The sequence below is a fragment of the Etheostoma spectabile genome, chromosome 24, assembly GCF_008692095.1.
Source record: "Etheostoma spectabile isolate EspeVRDwgs_2016 chromosome 24, UIUC_Espe_1.0, whole genome shotgun sequence".
Taxonomy (NCBI): Eukaryota; Metazoa; Chordata; class Actinopteri; order Perciformes; family Percidae; genus Etheostoma; species Etheostoma spectabile.
The window spans coordinates 10,248,124-10,261,811 of NC_045756.1; the positions used below are offsets into that span (position 1 = coordinate 10,248,124).

The window sequence follows — 13,688 nt, forward strand, 5'->3', positions numbered from 1 at the left end:
TGTTGTTGATTAACATTAAAAGTAAATTCAGGCTTTGTTGTTGGCTTTCCGACTCATTTTAAAAAAGACAGAGAAAGAGAGATCGGTTATGCCAGCACCCACACTGAACTGTCAGCTGTAGATGTCTAGGTCAAGCGGGAGAGAGAGCACAGCCAAGCTATGCTAACAATATCCATGTTAGCTAAGGGTAGCCCTAATATTTACTTTGGTTACTTCAGCAAGGATATATTAAATATATTTACTGTTTGTCACTGACGGTAGCCTACTAGTTTTAACTGTAGTTTGGAAATGGTATTTGCTGGTGAAACACAAGCAGCATACTCTACCATACCACTCTACCACTGTACCACACCACTCTACCACCCTCCCATTCTACCATACCACTCTACCCCTCTACCCTAACACTCTACCATACCACTCTACCATACCACTCTACCACTGTACCATACCACTCTACCACTCTACCATACCCCTCTACCACACCACTCTACCACTCTACCATACCCCTCTACCCCTCTACCACACCACTCAACCATACCCCTCTACCACTCTACCATACCCCTCTACCCCTCTACCACACCACTCTAGCACTCTACCATACCACTCTACCCCTCTACCATACCACTCTACCACTCTACCACTCTACCATACCCCTCTACCACTCAACCATACCACTCTACCCCTCTACCATACCACTCTACCACTCTACCATACCCCTCTACCATACCACTCTACCCCTCTACCACACCACTCTACCACTCTACCATACCACTCTACCCCTCTACCATACCACTCTACCACTCAACCATACCACTCTACCCCTCTACCATACCACTCTACCACTCAACCATACCACTCTACCACTCTACCATACCCCTCTACCACTCAACCATACCACTCTACCCCTCTACCATACCACTCTACCCCTCTACCATACCACTCTACCCCTCTACCATACCACTCTACCACTCTACCATACCCCTCTACCATACCACTCTACCCCTCTACCATACCACTCTACCACTGTACCATACCACTCTACCATACCACTCTACCACTCAACCATACCACTCTACCACTCTACCATACAACGTGCCGCTGTACTGAGTAACGTATGCTGCCAGGGGATCAACGCTGTACCACAAGTAGTATACCATCAGCCACTTTTCTATAAAAGTATTTTAGTTTGCAAAACACTATAGTGGGCCTTGGGTTGTTGAAGGAGACTTGCCTTTTACATTTTGAGACCATATTCCACCCATGCAAGGAGCCCTTCACAAGATGGAACAACCACAAAATATTTGTAGTTTGATGATTGGAAATGGAATGGAAATGCTGTCTAAATATGTCTTGTTATTTCCCATTATGTGCATTAGGTTTTTATTGACCTTGTTGACTTGTCTCAGTTCTGAATCACGCCTACTAGAACATCTGTTTATGCACACAGTACACTGTGTTGAAAACAAGGGATACAAGGGATATGTTGCCATAGCGGGGTTAATCATAAAGATGATTAACAGATTGATGGATGGATGTATGGACGGATGAGTGGATAAATTAATTATTCAAATATGAGGTTTGCCAGCCAAAGCCAAAGAAAAGCTGTAATGTGGAAATTAGGCACCACCACACAAACACGCATACACAATCTCACACACAGTCACACACACAACGTACTGTAAAGATCCAGGATGCCTGCATTACCTTGACAGTAGTGTACGCTGTTATAGAAAGACATTTTCCTCTTAGAAAGCACCCTTATGATTACAAACATTCATTTTTATACAAATGTCTGAAATGCTTCTGCTATTTCCCCAGTTACAAAGAGATGGCAAATATTAGACCACACTTAACACACTTACTTGTATATCATCTCTCTTTGCCCTCCCCCCACCACTCTTGTTTTATACAATTGCATAGAATTTTAAAAACCAGCCTCTGTTAATAATAAAACAACTTCAGGACATTTTAAGAAACTACTGAAATCTACAAGGTATGTTTTTCTTTTGTTTTTTATGCATCTTTGCTGAAACCACAATCGTTCACAAAAATAGACGTTATATATTTTCTCTGTAAACTGTATTTCCAATCCAGTTGTTTTGACTAGAAAAGCATGCGATAGGTAGGGAGGGAGGAAGAGGAGCGGGACGTTGGGGGGGGCTGGATCAGAAGGGCAGGGCCTCGTGCTGTTCGGCGCTCTGCTCGTCTGTCATCACGTTGACTAGTGTCTCCATGGCGCGGCCCAGATCATCGGCCATGTGGAACAAATTGCCAATACTGGGACCTGGATAAAGAGGGGATGGGAATTGCTTAGACGAAACACACTCACTAACAGTGATACATTGAGAGCCGCATTGGTTGAAACGGTAAAAACAAGCCAGTATGTGTGCTAAACACAGAACAAGATGTCACCAGCCATGCTAGCAGCTCTCTGAGGCTGTACTTAGGCAACATGCTAACAATCAAGACAACAATCAAGAGAACAAGAAGGCGCCACAGACTCTGGATTACGCTCCCAGTGCTTTTTGTGTTTTTTTTTTTTTTATAAACTCTGTTTTCTGTTGTCTGGTAACATTTACCAGATAGGTACTCTTAAATATTGGACTTTCAACTGCTCATACTATTCTCTTCATCGGACCTGGAGTTATTAGTTGGAGGAGCAGAAGCTCTGTATGGGGTCTACGCCGAAGGGGGAAGCACGCTGGTTAAACTGAGACAGCTTTCGCACTGCGCTCCCTTCTATCCACCTGGACCAACGAGTCAAAGCTGGATTTACAGGCCTAGCAACTAGTTGGTTTGTAAACCAGACGGTTTACAAACAAACTAGTTGTCATGCAACCATTTTCCGATTCTAAATAAAACCTTGTTGGAATGTATGACTCCGAAAATAGACAGTAAAACACAATGCTTTTCTGACAACTCTTTTTCATCTCAATGAATCGTAATTGAACCTTACAGTGAACCTCAGATTGTGAACTTGAGTGTGACATAAACACTCATCCCAAATCTACATGCAGACAGAGATGTTCTATGTACACACACACACATCACCACTCCCTACTATGCACGACAGAGTGACTGTGACAGAGGACAGTAAAGGGAAAGGAAATTAAAGAGAGGGAAAGGGAGGGAGGATGGATATTCACCACTGCATCACTGTATCGTACCATTTCTACTTTGTTGTATGTTTTGTGCACAGCTCTACTTGGCTACAACAGCCAAAATCCAATCCCATTATTAATCCAATTATTAGATTTCTCTCATGACCATTAGTTCATGTTTTGGTAGGGGCCAAAGGTGGTATAATCATGGTTGTTACACAAAGTGGAAATATTCCTTATAGGTGGAGAAATGAGAAGATGGGAAGAAAGGAAGCTGAGCCACTAACCTTTCATGGGTGTCCCCTTCTCCCTCCTGGCTCATGGAGAAAAAGAGGAAATGAAGAAAAGAAAGGATAAAAGAAAAATAATCAGCCTTGTGTCGGTAACATAGAGAAAGAAAGATGCGTATGCAAGTAACGGTTTACTTAAGGCCAGTGCATGTTTTTGGTGAACGGAGACCTGAAGGTATCAGGTTGCAACTACTGAACGTTAGTTGCACTGTGCTTTACGGGCCTGGTGGATTTACAGCATTTCAGAGTGTTGGTTTAATGAGTGACCGTGTTAACTGGTGACTTTCATTTGGTTTTCAAGATATTTACTGGTTCTTATGGTTCTTAATGACATGCACTGCGTTTGCATAAGGGGTTTCGCATTAATGCCATGTCAGTCCCAGAGAAAGGGGTGTCAAGATATTTCCCAAGGGGGTGGGGCATTGTCAGAATATTTGCAGTCTGTGTGGAAATAGGCCTACCAAAGTAATTTGAGCCCAACCCATAGGGGTTGCTACAAATACCAAACATTTTTACCTCAAAACCTGGTGCACAGAATCTCACCACATTTGGAGCACATACTCTGGGGGCAACTATTAACATCTGAAGCACAATATGGATTGGTACATCTGGGCGTGGTTCATTAGTCATTATCTGCCATCTTATGCTTTTGCACAATTTGCAATGAGCTGGAAGAAGGTAGAGACGTGAATCTTGGTACCATGTCTGGACATCATGTGGTAATGCTTCCCATGAAATGAAAGGATTATAATCAACCTGATTGTGGTGCTGTAATTAATTGGCAGAAAAGCTGATTATTTGAAGAGCCATTCCGCTTATATTGTGAGTTCTACTTACGTAAAATTTGACTCACACTTACATTCAATAAACTCTTCAAAAAAGCCTTTTTTTGGACAAATGCTTACATGATGGATTTTCTGTCATTTAGAATTTTGTGAAACACACACACAAACACATAAGTTCTACCAAATTTTCTGTAGATCATGAGTCAAGCTTCATACAATCTTTTTAAAATTGCATAAAGTTTGTTGATATTGTATTTGGTTTTCAAGATGTTGACCAAATACCTTTAAAAGGGGGTGGCTGAGCACGTCAGCAAGAGTTGGGCCAATCCTCCCAAAACTCACTGGATATGTCCACATTTTGTACCTTGAAAGTTACATTCAAATCCACTAGGGGGTGCTGTGAATGCTGAAAATGGGGATGGCATGATACAAATCAGAATATAAATCTGAAATTTTTGTCCAGCAATTAAAAAAGTCACAGGCTTTGCTTCATGACAATGTGGAACAATGTGTATAGAAATACTCTGAAATGACTTAATAGTGGGCACCACCAGTTCTAAACATGTGAATCAATGTGAATGTGAACAAATTGGATCATAAAGGAATGACTTTGATGATGTTCAATGACCACAACGCTTGGTAGATATTTATGGTTTACTCAATTTGTAAAGGGCACCACACATCTTTTTCATGTGGCTTCACAGTATAGTATTTTCATTGTTTTTTTGGACTTAATTTTTGAAAATGGAAACCTTTGTCTAGTGGCCTTGTTTACTTAAACATATTGTTAATTTTATGTTGTGTCTGTGTGGTGTTCACAGTAAAATAAATCAGTACTTATTCAGTGTGCTGTCACATTAAGCCAAACATGGGTTAAAGTAATTTAGGAAATACAGTAACTTATAATGCAACAATGTCATTGAATTGATGTGCGGTTACCTAATTTTTGAAAATTGATATTGTCATCTCATATTTACAATGATGAAATGCACACAGAGTCGAGAGGTTACGTTTGTCACAGCTACCAATATGGAAAACAGTGTTGACTGGTAATTCATTACAAAACCTTATTTTTCAGTAGCGCATTCCATAACCAATTACCATTTTAATTCAAGCTATATTTTTTATGGCTTTTGTTCCAATTTTCATTTCATCATATCATTTCTTTTTCTTTTTAAAGTGTATTTACACTCCATTCAGTGTTTTCTTTGTTCCCATAACCTAAACTATGTATTTATGCTAGATTTTTACTTTTAGAGTTAAGTGTTATTTCTTATTTGGATTTAATTAGGTTGTTGGACAAATATTAAAAGTTCTTATTGTCTCTTAATACGAAAAAATGGTTGCCTTGACCTATAGCCAAAGCACATGTCAACTGTGTGGTGTTGTGTTGTGTGTGTGTGGATATATATATATATATATATATATATATATATATATATATCACATCAATACATGTATGATATATAATATAGTTTGTTAATGCTGCTTTGCTTTATGCTATGTATCAGCTGTAATTATTTGTTATTATTAATGAAGTCATATTTCCTGTTTTTACTGTAGTTAGGTAGTATTCTAATTATTCTATGTTTTGCCTGTAAAAGGAAGTCTTTCCTTGCCACTGTCAAACCAAATGCATGCTTTTGGGGGAGTTGTTGGTTCATTGTAAATTATAGAATATTGTATGAATAGTTTGAATTTCATCTGCAAAACCAACAGTTAATGTTTATGTTTTGATACTGTATATCATCGACATGCGTGAACTCTGTAAAGTGTAATGTGTCCTGAGATAACGTCTGCTATGATTGACATTAAAATAAAATTAAATTCACTTATAAACATTTAAAAAAATCTTTTTAGGAAATAAATAATCATTTCTTCTGATTTTATATAGAAAAGAGTGGATTTGAATCCAATACATGCTGAGGTTAGTGTCGGTGTTCCATACCCTGGCTATGAGGAAAAGAATTATTGAGCTGTTCCATCACTTCCTCCAGCCCAGAGGCATCTAGGGAAGGGCTGGACAGCTCGTCATCACCTGAAATAGGAAGGAAATTATGATTTTTTTTTCAGAACTCCAGTTGCTAAAATAATGTCCAGTCCTGGGTGTCCTTACCCATTGTATCAGTAGTCTGGCTGGCAGCCACACGGAGGAGAGGGAGGGAGGAGTCAGAGCGCTGAGAGGAGGTGGAGGGAGAGGATAGTGCTGTGCCGTTCACCTTGGAATCCGTCTTACACAACACACACACACACACACACACACCACACACACACACACACACACACACACACCACACACACACACACACACACACACACACACACACACACACACACACACACACACCACACACAACACACAATCTTAATTAGGGGAGTCAAAGGGGAAGTGAAATTTGTGTGTGGGACCAATGCTGGCCTGAATCTCTGTGTCAGCTCTTAGACAATGTGCAGGAAGCTGCTTCAGTCTGACCCCTCAGTCACATTAGCTACAAGAGACAGCGACAAAGCGGCAGGCTGCCATTCATTTTCAATGGGAGTGGCCGTTTGCTGGCGACAAGCGTGCCGCTGCCATGAGCAAGGCTGGGCAAAAATAGACAAGAAGTGTATTTTATGCAAATGATGAGAAATGCGACAAAGCGACACGGCAGCGTGATGTATGTACATTGGTTGCATGAGTTGAAGAAAAGCATTTAACGCTTCAGGATCATAGACAGTTAAAGAAGTGGACCAACAGATCCCGTTGTTCTAGACGGAGACCAGTGAAGGAAAATAGAAGCACTTTTCCGGTGATGACTAGACGTTACTGCGCAGCCTTGAACTGAGCTTGGTGACGTAGTGGTGACGTGGGCAACGTGTCTGAAAGTCTTCTGGTAGCTGTGCTAAGAGAAATCTCAATCATTCCCAAACAGCAGAGACTGAGTGCATAGGTATATGTTAGGAGATAACATAGGCACAGGCTAATTACGGCTAACTAACATGCTAGTTAACATTAGTAATTAAACTTAAACAGCTGATGTACAGTAAGTCAAAACTTTCTGAAAGCTTCTCCTTACAATACGGAGATTTGTCGACTATGCGACGGTAAGTCGCGTGGTTATGACACAATCATTAGCCTATTTTTACTAAAACGTCTGTAACGGAGCCATACCGTGAGCTACAAGATAATGGAGCCTTTTATACATTGTTGTGTTTCTTTAAAATGAATAACTGACAAATAGAGTCTTTAAATGCTTTAGATGTAAAGTTATTTGCTGTCAAAGTGACGTCAAAATGAATGGCAGTCAATGGGATGCTAACGTGAGGGAGCGCCATGGAAGCTACGCTTACAGAGGAGAGGCTTACTCCCTTGCTCTCTATATATATATCTCATATATGTTGTTAGCCCTATCAATAAATACTTTCCAATCCCAAAAATATTGTTCTTGTGACTTGACAGTCCTTCTTGCAGATACTTGGCAATAGCCTGCTACTATCGATACAGAAGCGTCACCGTGTTAAACGTTCACCACTGAGCCCTGTTCAGACTGAAATCTCAATCATCAAACCTCTAATCATCCAGCTGCAACTCCTGCACAAGACGGTGTAACAAGCCCAGTTCAAAACAGGCCTGGAGGGTATCGTGCAACCATGCAGAACGACAACAGCGCTGTCTTCTTCTTCACAGCACGTACAAAATCTTCAGGAACTTTCTTCGATTCATTTTCAAATTAATGAAAAGGTAGGGTCTTTTTATGGATGGAATATTCACTCTTTAAACTTGCCATCATTAGCAGAAAGGCATGTGATTTGTTGGCAGTACATTTAGTCATAATAATTCATATATTTCATCATTCATACATACTGTATATCTATGGGTCTATCCACAAAGTAAACAGAGGGGACATGTTTAAAGGTAACACTAAAGAATTTCTGTTTAGTTGCGCGGGCCGCCGTAGATGCACCGCTGTGACCATAAATTAAGCTTTAGATCGCAACTTTGATGCTTCAGGACACTAGATGGGTTTCTGCTGTGGGTCACTACAGTATGTGAGAGTGTACTGCCTTGCTCTGTTTAACAGTAGATGCTGAGTAGGCAGAGGCAGTTTTTTCATAATTGTGTACACAACAGGGTTATATAGCAAACTAAAATGAAAATAAGCTTTGAAAAAAGCTGAGGCATGTAGGTTAACTTTGGTGACTTGGATGGTAATTTGCAGCATAAAAAAAATACACATCAGATATTTATGTTTGGTTCATAGCATATGTTAGAGGGTGACCCAGTTTGTGAATGAGTGTGTTCCTCTTGGTGTGTACCTGCTCCAGCAGCTGTCTCAGCCTGTGCAGTTGGGACTCTAGCTGTTTGTTGTGGTCCTCCAGTATCTGCATACGGGCCTCCAGACGTCCTTTATGCTGCCGCAGCAGTTTGGCCTCGGCGATGAGTTCTGCATCGCGTGCGCTCTGTGGCGACACAGGGAGCATCTCCGGGGGCGATGGCAGCGGGGACAGGCCCTTCCTGTCGTGGGCCTTCTTCAGACGGTCATACTCGGATTGTAGCTTCCTGCAGTCAGGGCAGCAGAGAAATGTATCTACTGCTGCTAGTTCTGATATACATGTGAAATATCATGCACCCACTACTTAGGACACAAGGTGAACTTTTGTTATGTTGATTATAAACACTGAAGCAACATAGTGAGAGATATAAGTAAATATCCATCAGTCATCCCCCATGCTTGAGACACTTTGCATGTCACTTTTCCCATCTTATTCCCCAAGTTTTAACAAATTCCTGTGGTTGGAATGAACAAAGGTAAGTTGAAAGGAGGAAGGCCATGTCTGCTAAAGATGTCAAATGTCCAGTGTATTGATTTAGGACATTAGTATTCCCAGACTGATTAAATCTGAGGCAGAGTGGAGGACACTGGTAATTGGGTGCCCTACAAAGATCATTTTACAGGGGTTAAAGATTTATATAATTAATTTATAGACATTTTAAGACCTCTTTAACCCCTCGTATAAAAACACATAAATCCAACTTTGCAATTGGAAGTAACATGACAATTATGTCATTCTATTTTACCCACTGCTAAGATTGTTATAATTAATTTTGCAATTTTATTGTAGTCAGATACTACAACACATAGTAGAATTTTTGTATTTACTCCTCCCAAACAACATACATTACTATTTTATACTAAGAGGAACAGATACAATCTGTGTGACGTTAATCAAAGTGCAACTTTAGAACCAAAAATAGGTTGCAATGTAGATTTGATTGATACACCATCCACATTACTACTAACGCATTTTACCATCACTCTGAAACAAAACCCAGAGATACTTGAACCTTCCTTCACTTGGGGCATCAACAAGCTGAGAACTGCCACCTCATGGTTTGTGACCCTGGGAGCTTTGTTGTCGAGTGCAATAGCTCCTGGTAGGGTCTTCCAGTGCTAATTGGTCCTTGATAATGGGCTTAACAACAATTAACAGACCCCACATGAAAGAGTGAAGAAAAAGCTGCAGCACCTTGTCCAGAACAGGGAAACCTGGGCCCCCTGCTGGAGCCAGACCGGGGAGGGGAATTTTGCCGGCAAGCTTCTGGTGGCTGAGCCTTGGAGCCCGTTTGGGCAGAGTCATAAAGACCTATATGAAGCTGTCCCCCTGTGGGCCCACAACCTGCAGAGATAGCCATTGGGGTCGGGTGCATCATCAGCGGGGGCGGCAGGCAAAGGCAAGACCTAAGCGTGCTAATCCCTCGCATCTCAGAAGTTTTAAGATGCAATATTAAAATGTGATTCTGCAATCTCGTGGTAATTTTTGCAAAAGCAAGACATTTTAACAACGGCTCCTGTTCTCAAGTTATAGCAAACTCTTAGCAAAGGTCATGCTAATCTTATATTAACATTTATTGATACTCAGTGGGGAGGTAGAGTAAAGATGCAGCCAACATAAAATAATAAGAGAGATGGGTCTGTTCACTGACCTGTTCTCCTGCTCCAGGTCATTGAGGACCCTCTCCAGCTCTCCCTTCTCCTCCGTCTCCATGGAGATGAGGATCTGGGCAGGGCTGCGGGGTTGGCTGAGAGGAGATCCTTGGTTCAGAGACTGGCAGTAGTGCTGGATCAACATGTGCTCGTCATCGCTGCAAACGCACAAGCCAAACATACCCACCAATGATGGGCAGATATGCACACATGCACATAGCCGCACAGTCACCGAATCGTCACACACACACACACACACACACACACACACACACACACACACACACACACACACACACACACACACACACACACACACACACACAGAAAAATGGGGAAAAAATAAATCAGCAAGTGACTGAAAATAGCAGAGGAACAGGACTTAAACACAGAAGAAGACTCTAAGACACAGCATGGACAAAGAGAGGGCCAGAACACATTTGTCCTGAACTCGGTTTTGCTGAATATTTGAAGCAATATAATTGACCATTCTGTGCAAACTCTTAGTGATCAAACGCACAGCCAGCAGTGTTGAGAGGATTTTATTTAGGCCAGATATTTAGATACTGCTGTCTTCTACACTGCTTTTTGGGCTCAGCCAATCTTCCATCGTAAATACTAAAGGAGCTGCCGATGCTTTCTGCTCATCTTTTTCACTTCAACCAAGCTGCACTTGAAAATTATGTTTTTACACCATTATTTTACTCTGCAATTTGAATTACAGGCATAACTGCATGTCAGATTCCATTTGCATTTATTACACTTGACAAACTTTAATGTTTACTTTCCCTGAAGGGAAATTTGGCTTGCAGCCAGACTAAATATAGAAAGCAAAGACTTGAATATAAGATATACTGTGTGCTTATAACATACTAAAATACAAGAACATTTTGGACATCTGAAAGTGTTCACAGACTATATGCTGTGTACATCTGTTGAATGAAGTCTGATTTTAAAACAATGGCTTCTTTTTAGCTTATCGAAAATATGTATTTTAAATGTAAGAAATCTGCATATTGAATATTGGCTACTTTAGAGCTATAACTTTATGGAAAGGTAATATTAAATAACTGAACTATGCCTTTAATTACTTAATTATTGTTTATGATTTATTACAAATAATCTAAAATGGCCACTACAAGTTACCAAAGCTCAAAGTGATGTCTCAAACCTTATTTTGTATGACCATTTAAAATACCTAAAGCAATAAATACTTTGGACTGATAAATGGATGTAAACAAGATTTATACGTTTTAGGTTATATGGAGCCTTGTTTCAGCAAACATTGTTTATTTAATAGGAATCATCACAGTCTGTGGATTTGTACACTGACAAAGTACATCCATGCTAAGTTTTTCACATCAAGTTTAACTTTGGAGGAATTTTGACCTACTCCCCTACGCGGAGTAGGGTCGGCTAGTCCACATAGCATTCTGGGATGGGAGAAAAACATGCTCTGGTTTGGCTTCTACGTTCAAAAGTTGTTTAGTCGTGAAACAGAAAACTCCAATTGGACAGATAGTCTAGCTAGCTGTCTGGATTTACCCTGCAGAGATCTGAGGAGCAGTTCATCATAGAAAGCGGAAGGTAACAGACATCCGGCCGAAAAGAGTAAAATCCGACAGAATTTCTGTTGGCAACAGAGCAATCCCGGAAGTAAAACATCATGGATATACAGTCGACTAACCAGAAGCATGTTGATTCATCCACTTTTAATTAACCTCCTCTGACTGAGTATAAACTGCTGATATTACAAACAACATGTTTTGAAATGACTGTGGGAAGTTGTGTCCCTTTTTGATGCGACCGGACCGTAATGCTAAAGTAGGCCAACATTTTCATTATGATTTAAATGATTTCGATTTTGACCAGCTCTAATAACTTAACAGTTTTCTGTTCCTCTCTTTGTACCATGCAAAACATCTCGATGAAAAAAATCATATTCTTTTGTACTGCAAATACAACATTTTGGAAGCAGGGAATCAGAGAAAAAACAACATAGTGATGAGTTTAAGATTGCAAAAATATATGCTTGAATTAATATCGTACATAAATACTAATACTTATTTATTGGGATACTGGGATTTGTTCATGAGCTGCATATTAATGGTATATCTCAATTCTAATTACCCAGAAACAAATCCTATCTCTGAGTACAATATAAATAAAAATATATAAGATGTACTGATATTATCTGGTTTATATATTTGCATGGGATATGATGATGCAAACACAATAACAATGAGGTTGTTTCTGGTTGTGTCTAGAATATTATATGAGCATGTGTAAACATAGTCACTGACATATATCACAACCAGCCAAAGGAAACAAAGAAGACATAGCCAGTTCACACACAACAAGCCAATCAGTAAGTAGAAGGTTGGCAAAACAAAGCAAACAAACAAAAAGCAATTCTCACATGCTCTCATTGGGTGAGATACTGTCATTCAGATAAGAGCCATTACGATTCTCCATTTCTGCTAACCTGCGGAGGGGAAAAACAGAGCAGTCAGTCCCAAAACCAAAAGGTCCAGCAAGTAGCAGATTCTAGAGGGAAAATCCACCTCAAGACAGGATTCAGATATGATATGATCATGTTTTTTTAGAGGGTAACCTAATGTGCAGATTGATACGAAAACACTCAACTCAAGGAAAATGAGGCTTCATGTATCCTTTGATGGGTAACTTCTTAACTCTATGGAAGCTGGTTTTCACAGAATTAATGGTAGAAAATGTTTTTTGAAGGGAAGCAAAAATTCCTGCTGTTGTGCAAAAAACAGCCACAGGAAAAATGGAGATGTTGTTGATCATGGTGTTTTTCGCTGTTGTTGAGACTGTTGGGAGTTTTTCTGTTTAGCCTGTGTTGTTATCATTTCACCTTAATATATGAAATATAAGAGATGATGCACAGCACTCAGTAACATTAACACTAACATAACATTAAATCTTGAAATGTATTTTTAGTTTTAAGCACTGCAAATCAATCTAACCAATCCTTTAAGAAAATAAAAACTGGTATTCTTTTTGAAGAAACCAGTCTTGACATTACGACAGGCTTTGTAAACAAACCTCCTGGCTGCGCTTCTAAAACTACTTCTCCACAATTAGGATTAAATAGCTGTCAGTGAAAAAAACAAAGATTTAAACTGCATCCGTGTTATCTCTGCTAGATCAGTTTCCTGGTGGTTGGAGTGTGTGCCCTAAAATTAAAGAGATTTTGGGACACTGGTGCTTGGCTGTGAGCGTTTAAGCAGATGGACTGTGACATATTGGCATCTGCCCAGGCCGGTGTATATGTACTCACAAGCTGCTCCATGCCACAGAAACGAGTGATAACCTCGTGGTTTGGGGCCATCAGCTCATTTCAGGCTCACCCTACCACCTTCCTTTAATCTACTGGATGGGATTTGGAGTCTGTCAGATCTGGACCCGACAGAGACTGAGAGCACAAGGCTGGATGGGGAAGTTTGACTCAGCATGTGTGTCCGTCAGCATGTGGTGGTGTGTATTCATAGTATTTGTGTGTGTGTGTGTGTGTGTGTGTGT

At 40.3% G+C, this 13,688-nt stretch overlaps 1 protein-coding gene across 1 annotated transcript in view; it reads right to left on the minus strand.

The window, feature by feature from the left end:
- Positions 1–910: 910 nt before the first annotated feature.
- Positions 911–13,688, minus strand: part of dmd (dystrophin) — a 401,891-nt gene continuing 389,113 nt past the window's right edge. The window contains exons 80-85 of the mRNA XM_032505885.1: positions 12,562–12,627; positions 10,142–10,300; positions 8,473–8,716; positions 6,293–6,407; positions 6,125–6,214; positions 911–2,284 (exon numbers count right to left, since the gene is read on the minus strand). Coding sequence (XP_032361776.1) covers positions 2,166–2,284; positions 6,125–6,214; positions 6,293–6,407; positions 8,473–8,716; positions 10,142–10,300; positions 12,562–12,627 — 793 coding nt within the window. The 3' untranslated portion in view covers positions 911–2,165. The remainder of the gene's footprint in view (positions 2,285–6,124; positions 6,215–6,292; positions 6,408–8,472; positions 8,717–10,141; positions 10,301–12,561; positions 12,628–13,688) is intronic.